General features: G+C 39.8%; 1 protein-coding gene across 1 annotated transcript; it reads right to left on the bottom strand.

The window, feature by feature from the left end:
* Positions 1–32: 32 nt before the first annotated feature.
* On the bottom strand, positions 33–8,702 carry LOC106943677 (beta-chimaerin-like). The gene is made up of 6 exons (XM_015026987.1): positions 6,489–8,702; positions 4,484–4,568; positions 2,037–2,210; positions 741–818; positions 391–528; positions 33–299 (listed from the first exon to the last, which is right to left on the bottom strand). Exons 1-6 carry the CDS (start codon positions 6,741–6,743, stop codon positions 160–162), a joined length of 870 nt encoding a protein of 289 aa, XP_014882473.1. The 5' UTR covers positions 6,744–8,702; the 3' UTR covers positions 33–159.
* Positions 8,703–9,044: the final 342 nt, after the last annotated feature.

The following is a 9,044-nucleotide window of genomic DNA, read 5'->3' as shown; positions in this document are numbered from 1 at the left end:
TCAACTGCACATACCATCGCTAACCTCTAAATGTGAACAAGCATAATTTTGACAAACAGCATGCAATGCAAAAGCAAGATGTATGTAAATAAAATGTGTGTATACAAGTTAAGCTTACAGCGGGAAATGTCTTTCAGGCAAATTGTGGTGTTGCAGTGATTACAGATGTAACCGTTTTAATACACGAGCTAACCTTTTGAGGTGAGCCATCAGGTAACGTAAGGTTTCGTAGTGCGCCGGGGGAAGCTGCAGCAATCCCTCATGTATCGCCTCCAGTCTGGATTCGGCATTTGGAAGTCCTGCAGGAGCCAAACGATAAGTATATCAAAGCGCCGTCAGGCAGCACCGGCACAGCAACGGCATGGAAATACCACGGAGAGGATCTCTTACTTGCAGCTTGAATAAATTTGGAGTACAAGTCAAATGTAATGACTGGAATGGGAAGGTCTCTCAAGTAGAGCTTCAAAGCACCAGCAATTATGTTGATGTCTGCATAGGCACTGGCACTGATATCCGCCTTCTCACCATCTGTTGTCAAGAAGCAAACAGTGCATGCAGGGGGTTCAAAGGCTGAATTTGGGACAAACGAAAACTGAATGTTCTTGTTTAAACCGCACAATACCAGAAAGCGTTACTTTGTGCAGAACTGCCGCGGAACGCGCCTCTTATTTTAAAGTGAAAACCCCGAGACATAAAATATTACAGAGTTCCCGAGGCAAAGACATTCACGAGCAACAAACCTCGGTCAAAAGCGAGTCGAACGTCCTCAATGTGCTCTGAGAAGCCAGACACTCTGTACAGACCCTCAGATTTCATACCTGCAAGAGACGATTTATAGATGGATCTCAGTGTCAGAAAATATCATTGCAACACAAGGATCATTGGGGTTTATTTTTATTTCAAATAAGTACATTTAAAATTTTTTAGTGCTTTTTGGAGAAAAAAATAATCGACAAAATAACAGAGTAGACAGAAAGATAAAATATGTACAATTTGGATTTCTAACAAAATGGGAGACTAAACAGACCCTTGTTTTCAAGTTCACTTCTTGGAAAAACATGAATGAAAGAGATCCCTAGCATAGAGTGAAGGTGATTACAACTGCAAAAACGTTAATACCTTTAGTTTTTAGCACTTATTCAGTTAATCTTATAAACCTGGTGGTGACGTAAGGCCAAAGATGATCAGAAATGTCTGAAGCATCCCACTGCAAAACCTCCTACTACATTCTTTATTGTACATGGATCCACTGCAAAAAAGTGCTTACAGCTGTGCCATAGCAGCACCTGGACAATTCATCTTTAATGACAGCAGCCATAGGAGATATGACTTAATCTCAAAATACGGTGTGAGGAAAGCACAAAAAAGGGAATATTTACATCCAAGAATAAAACTTCATCCTTAGAAATGACCAAAATTATTTTAAATTAGATGTGCAACATGATTACTTCTCAATGTTACATGAGAAGCAAACATACTCTGAGATGTACCAAATTTATTTACAGTCAGCATTTATTGTTGACAGTTTAATATCATCTCAATGATATGAGAAAATTTTAAAAAAGGCTCAAAGAACAAACTGAGTAAAAAAAAAAAAGGTAGTCTGAAGTTTGATTTGACAAGTACTTTTGGAAAAAAGAAGAAAATATGTGCCAAGAGCTGAAACAGAAACATCTGGTCAACATTTTAATATCTTAGAGTCACTTCTAGAGACTCCGGAGAGCCTCTAGATTTTAGAAGTTCAGCTATTAAAGGACAGTTAAGAAAGAGATGTACACATGCTAAAAGTGTACATCTTTTAGCATGTGTACCTCGGTCAAAAGCGAGGTACACATCTTTACCTTAATCTTTACCTTAAAGATTAAGGTAAATCTTTATTTACCTTAATAAATCTTTATTTATTAAGGTAAATAAAGATTTACCTTAATATAAGGTAAATCTTTATGAAGAGGATAAATAGCAGCATTTTTAAATGGTGGTCAAATAAGTTCTGGATCACGGCTCATAGGGTTTTTAAGAGTTGTCTTGGCACATACCTCTGAGTTCGATCTCTCGAATGCACATATCCACCACCATGGGTCTTGTGGTGTTGTGAGCTTTGACAAGGGTGGTGAGATCACAGCTGTACACTTTCTTAATCCTGCGCAGGTCCGGCTGGCAGTCACTGGGAACCAGTTTGGAGCACTGTTTGTGTACATTCAGGCCACAATCTAGCAGAGGAGAGAAAAAAAAATGAGAGAAACGCAAAGAGAAGGAGGGAGAGAGGGAGAGAGACAGAGATAAGCCTCTAGCAGATAGCACAATCTTTGCACTGAGCTTAAAGACAGCAGTTTGAAAAGCTTTCCCAGAGCCAGTGATAAACTGCGCTGTCAGACATCGCAGCTGCAGCTAAGCTGTCCCAGTATGCTGCGCCAAAGGTAGATAATAGCGGATATAACAGCATGGCGGGGGTGTTCTTGTTGTAGTTTTAGTCACATTGAGCCTTTTAGACAGCTGAGAGCGAGAGAGCCGCGGCTGCTCGAGTTACAGAAGGTAAAAGATGGGTGTTCGCCTAAAATCGCTCGTCACAAGAAGTCTCAGATGGGTCCCTGCTGGATTTCTAACCGCAGAAAGACCGAGGGAGGAGAAAAGAAGCAAAAAATAAAGGCTGGTCAGAGTGTGAGAGAGAAGAAAGAAGTTTCTCCAGTTTCCCACCACACATGAGGTGTCTGATGATGCTCGTGTTTGCTTCAGGCTTATCAGCGTGGAAAGTATTGCAACAACAAACGATCTGTTGGGTGGAGGGCAACCAAGGCCACCGATGTAGGTTAAAAATAGTGTCCTAGCAATGAAGAAATCCCATGACCTCTGACAATCCATTATCTCCAATATAAAACCAATCACTTTGTTCTGCCACTATATTTAAAATAAGATGAGAAACCTGCATTTTTTTTATTTTTTTTTTTTTGCTAGTTGAGAAATTGAAAGCCTTAGTAGCTTTTTAAACCTTTAACAGATGCGTCAAAAACAGTTTCCTCGTTATCTTCATGGAAATCACAGGGCAACGATGTAGCAAAAGTGACCTAGTACACATATATTCTGTGATTTCTGTGTATCAGTATCATCAGAACACACTATGCTTTATGAAGAGATACAAGTTTGAGGCTGAATATCATGATAAGGCATTTTCTTTTTTTTTCTTTTTTTTTTTTAGTTTTCAAGCTTCCTGACAAATCATACATACAGTTCAGTTTGTGGAAAATATCACAATTTAATATGGCAGAAAGAACATAAACATTATAAATTCAGAATTTCAACAGAGAAATCAAAAACAAGTTATGCATCATCTAAAAAAAAAAAAAGATACTGAAATGGAAAAGCTGCACAGGAGTAGCTATGCTGTGTAAAAAACAAAATATTATCGTAAAAAGTATTAAATCTGGTTCACGGTCACCATTTCTATCCTTGCACATGTCAGTTTTCTTTGTTGATTTAGATGAACACTTTAAATACCACTAAATGTTCACTGAATCTCTTTTTGTTGCTTTTTACCGTGTTGTTTAAATGAGACTAATACTGGTTCTTTCAAGACTTAGTTACTCAGTGATCTTTATAATAATGGGCAACAATGTCTAACAATAATTTGCTTTCTTTTTCTAGTGAGTAAGTTAAAGAGAGGGCTAGAGTCAGAGAAATAATGACCGAGTCTAAATAAGAGCAAATATCACGAGTAGCAGAACTAATAAGAGCAACTCTCTTCAGTGCTGAAGTCGCTGCTGAAGGAAAATGCTCAAAGTTACTAATCTTTATCAGTGATGTGTTTAAAATAAAGTCAGATAAAGCATAGAAATGTAAGAAGTGCTCAAAATGAAAACGACTTTTTAAACTCATCTAACAAACAATCAGGCTGAAACAGGGAGGAAGACAAAACAGAAAATGAGTACAATATGGAGTACAGAGTTGATCTGTTTTGTTCTTTTGACTTCCTGTATGTCCAAGAGGCAGAATGTGGAAATCTTAGCAATAATATCAAAACGTTAATGTAAGGCTCTATAATGTCTACAGAAGACGCGCTGAGGTTGTTGTTTTATCTAAAGACAGTTTGTAAATGTGAACTAATAATTTTGTCTCAGTAAAACTGTTTTACCAGTTTCTTCTCTACTGAGCAGTAAGTAAGTAAAGACCACTTATCTCTGGACAGCTAGAAAAAAAAAAAAATAAATGTTCAATGATATTCCCATTATAGTCCTAAGAGAGAATGTTGAATTGCCCCAAAAGAATCAGTTTTGTTCAGACAGGTGCATCAGGAATCAGCACTTTTATGTCTCACTTGAAAGTGCTGATTACATAAAAGAAACAATGCAAAAAAGGCTACGAAAAGCTATTAAAAATTATAAATGACACATCCAAGAGAGGCCAGTGTTACCTACAGATAAAGCAATCAGTAATCCCACATTCACGTGTCTCAACGTTACGCAGCTTGAATGCTGCAGAATATATTTACCTGAGCAACGGACACCCTGGGCAATGAGGCCCCACATGAAGTTGGCACAGTACTCGCACCAGTGTGGCCCACGGAAGGTGTGTACCTGTGGTCAGAAATTTCATTATGTTACTCAGTGACCAGTTTAAACTGGGGGCCTTCCTCTCTGACATGGTAGACTGTCAACCCAAAACCACACCGGATGGAACCCCTCACTGACTGGGAGCATGTGTGTGTGTGTGTGTGTGTACACGGGGCAGATTAAAGGATTTATTACAATGCGTCTGGCATCTGCTGCTGGGCAATTGGATACATGCAGGCAAGCGCAGGGGCAGGCCCGAAAGTCAAAATAACAGATGTACACCCTCCCTGCACACTTAGATCACAGATAAGATCATGAAAGGAGCCACAGGCAGCCCCACATGCACATACACACACCTACACACGCACATTGAATAGGTATCGGTGACCTAAGGAGTGCAGAGGTGCAAAAAGCATGTGGCAGGTGGGTGGAAGATCGCTTCAAAGGAGAAGTGAACAAAAAGGTGGCAGTCATTATAAACTGCCAGTAAGTGAAACCAAAGAAAGTAATGCCTAAAATGTTAAAGCACCAAAGGCAAAGTATCCTGTTATTGTCTTGACAGAAAAAAAAAAAAAAAAAGAAACGTGCAGCACTTCAACACTCTCCATATGTTGTCAGCAAATCGGAATCATGAACCAAAAACGCCTCTAAAAGCTTTCAAATCGATGTTAATCAAAGTTTTCTGCTGTTAATGGGTTGTAGTGTAGTGCATCCATTAGTTCCCCTCTGTGCATATGAGTGTCAGCTGGTTGGGTTCTCATGAAAATGGCTGCAGATACATTCTGGAGTCTGTGACAGGACAGGCAAACATCCAGCAAAAACATGCACAGCGGATCCCAGACGTGTACACAAACCGGTATAAGATAAAAAAAAAAAAAAAACCAAGACCAGGATAAATAATTTCTAACGTTCATATTTAATGTGACATATATCCAACAAATAATATAAAAAGTAAAATAAACAGGGTAAGATAACTTTGTTCCTTTAAACTAAAAGTTTGTTGAAATATAAAACGTTTGCCATCAAGTCTTCTTGATTTCAAACTTGCTACTATCAGTAAAATTTGATGGAGCTGAAATAAACTTCATCTGTCTCAGAAAGAGTTTCAAAACCCTTAATCATTAGCGTTATGAACGATTACGCTTTCTTTAGCTGGAGTCGTTTTTTTTTGCAGAGAGACTACAAACACCATACCCACTGATAAACATGGTGGTGGCAGCATGATGCTGGATGAGGGATACTTCTTCAAAAGGACTTTGTTTTTAGTGAACTGCTGGGTCAAAACACCAGTGAGTTTTGACTCCAAACCTTCTTATGTTTGTTGAAAGCTATTTTTTTCAGCACCGCTGTTGGTCTGATCATACATCCAAATCAGCATCGAGACTTGTTGACATCACCATACATTCAAATCAGCTACAGGATGACATCATCAGAGGAAAAGTGATGTTTTGGAAAAGCCATGGCCAGAGTAGTGGCCAGTATCTATAATACTGGGTCACTTCAAAGCGTCTGTGCACAAAGAAATGTCCTCGCAATTTGACAATTTGAGGACTTTTGCAAGGTAAAATGAACCGACGATATTATCAAGGTTAAGATGTGGCATGCTTATAAACCGATGATAAAGACACTGAATACACATGTAAAAACAACATTATTACACAATTTCTTCCACGATTGTCAGTTGAATTGTACCAGATATATTCACATTAAACATAAAAACAGCTTAATAACGAAAACCTATTTTAACAGGTTTTAAAAAGTCGTATGTCCTACGTATCCACAGGATTTCTTCACCAAAATTTTTAAATGTTGAAAAGTCTTTGTTATTTATATAGTAAAAAAAAAGTTAACTATTAGAATTTAAAATTATAAATAACTATTATGAAGCAGATAAAAAATAAAAAAAAAGTCATTTTGTTTCCTCTCACAAAAATTGCTGCTTACCTTGAAGTTGTGAATCTTTTCATAGGAGCTCAGCTTCTCAGGCGTGTCTTTCAAGGCACTCCGTCGCACCACAGGTGAGGAGATCTGTGGACAGGAGGCCAGCAGTTTAATAGGCTTCCACAGCAGATTTCCCTTGCACCCAATCTTGACTCCCAGAGCCAACGCCAGCAGCTCTTGACGCCTCCTCTCCTGTCTTTTAGCCATGCGAGCAATCAGCTCCCCTTCTAAGCCCCCTCTGCTTGCTTCAGCCTCCATGCTTGACTGCACTGGGTCCAGGAGACTGTCCAAGTCTTCTTAGGGGAGCTCTGGAAGAGGGGGTGGGTGTGTGTGTGTGTGAGTGCTGTGCAGCAGATGCTGCTGGCGACAGCCCAGCACACAGATACAAAGTACACCCCACTCTGCTCTGAACAGGAAGAGCTACTGATGACGGTTAGCACCGGAGCTGACTCTGCATCTGGTCTGAGCCCAGTGGCAGCGGAGAGCAAGACGAGCAGGAGGAACAGGATTGGAAGTGGGCGGCCTAAGGGCAGGAGCGTGCCTCAGACAATGGCTCTCATTCACACGCCCAGAAAGGGGAGAGAGAAAGGAGAGGGAACAGCGTCCGCCGGGTTTGGATAAGAGATGTCGAGAGTGAGGTGCTGTCGGGATCGCTTCGCACAGCTCAACAGTTCTCTAAAGAAGGATCAACAGTTCAGACCCAACCTCCGCCCCTCACCCCTCGCTTTTTAGGACAGAGCTCTTTCCCCATTAGAGGACTGGCTTCCGGCCACACGCCACCTCACTTCGCTGGAGTTAGGACTCCATCCGCATGGGGTTCTCAGTCAGCGCGGGGTCGCTTCTAAATGGGTCACTTTGGTTGCTCGAAGACAGACACCAGTTTTTCAAAGCCGGGTCCTTGTAACAAAAACAGATCTTGACCTCCAGCTATGTCCGTCTGCTGGTGGAATTCCCCACGCTGCCGTCCAGACAGGATCTCACAGACTGACTGCAGATTGCTCCTGCCTGTCATGGTCTGCAGTCTGACACAGTCTACACTTCCATACAATTAACTCAGATTGGAAAAGGGATTACAGCCATAATCCTTGCACAAGGAATAATCCAGTAGTACCCAAATCTGAGGAAAAGCCCAATTGGACGATTATTTGCACGTCTCCAGGCATGTAGTTTTTTTTTTCTCTCCAGTGCGGGGCGAGGGGGTTGCTGCTGTTGTCTATGTAAATTCGAAACACACAGAAAGCACCACAAATACACGTCCTCTAAGGGAGGTTTTCCCTAATTAAAATAAAAATGCACAAAGGAATTTTTTTGGTGGAAGCTTTTTAGTGAACACAGGATAAGTAAGAATTACTAGGTTGCAATAACAACACTCCTCATTGTGTGTGTTGTTACTGAGTGAAGATGACTCAAAGACATCTTAAGTGTCAGCGAGGTATTTAAGCTGAGCACTGAGACACAAGAAGCTATTTAAAAGGAAACCGTAATTTCTGACTTGTCAAGACATGTAGGCAGAAAGAGAGAGAGAGAGAGAGGCAGAGAGAGAGAGATTAATGAAAAAGTGAAGAATACACAGCAAAGTGGCTGTCTTATCCGTTTGAGCTTTCAACTTCTGTCACACTTGGATTTGAGAAAGTTGGCAGTCATTTGGAAATGTCACAGTTGAGATATGAATCTACATTCTGTGGAAAAACCCATGGAGACATTTGGTTTCGAGATGCTTGCCATGCAAATCGCTAACATAGGATGGTGAACACAGTTTAATATGTCAGCTATGTAATGCCTTCATCTATGGAAAGGTCTCGTAATAAAATGGTGACTAGAAGCTCGGTTTGATCCATCTGAAGTTTAGAGGGATTTTAATGCAAAACATTTGAAAACAACCATAATGAAATAGAAACTGATGGATTAAGCACAGAGACTAATTGATCATGTTTTTAATTTCACAATTTTGTCTTAAATTACCAAAAGATGCATTAGTCAGTCCAGAATTAATAATAACCATCACCCAATCTCCCAACTGTCTTCTTAGTCCAAAATATTTGAATCACTTTCAGTTAAAAAAAACACAATTATTTTTACTCCATTTTTTACCCAAATACCATCTGGCTTTCAACCTACCCACCTAGTATTAAAAAACAGAGTTTAAACTTTAAAAATACTTTGCTGCACTCTTTACATATGTTACTTTAAGCATTTTCCACCATTGTCCACTTGCTTCACCTACGCTAGTAAAGATTCATGGTTCACAAATTACAGGAAATACCAGATAGTTTTTCTAAGTATTTGGACACCTGGATCAATGAAAAAGTATCCATTAAAACCCATAGATAGTGTTTACATGACATGAAGGCAAAACAGTGGGTGTCTCAGAAACGCACATCAAACGCGGTTTCTAAGTGTGTGACATCATGTGAAAATCAAAATATTATTGTGAACCTCGACAATTCTGGTTCACTCCCCATTACAAAGTACAGATGCTTCAAGGTTCCACAATCATAAGTTGAAACAATGATATTGAAATATTAAAGATAAACTGTCAGCACAAAAAAGAAAATTGCA

This window comes from Poecilia latipinna, unplaced genomic scaffold (assembly GCF_001443285.1).
Source record: "Poecilia latipinna isolate Pla-1442-1.1 unplaced genomic scaffold, P_latipinna-1.0 Scaffold5682, whole genome shotgun sequence".
NCBI classification, from domain to species: Eukaryota; Metazoa; Chordata; class Actinopteri; order Cyprinodontiformes; family Poeciliidae; genus Poecilia; species Poecilia latipinna.
This window is presented reverse-complemented; position numbering and strand designations above follow the sequence as displayed.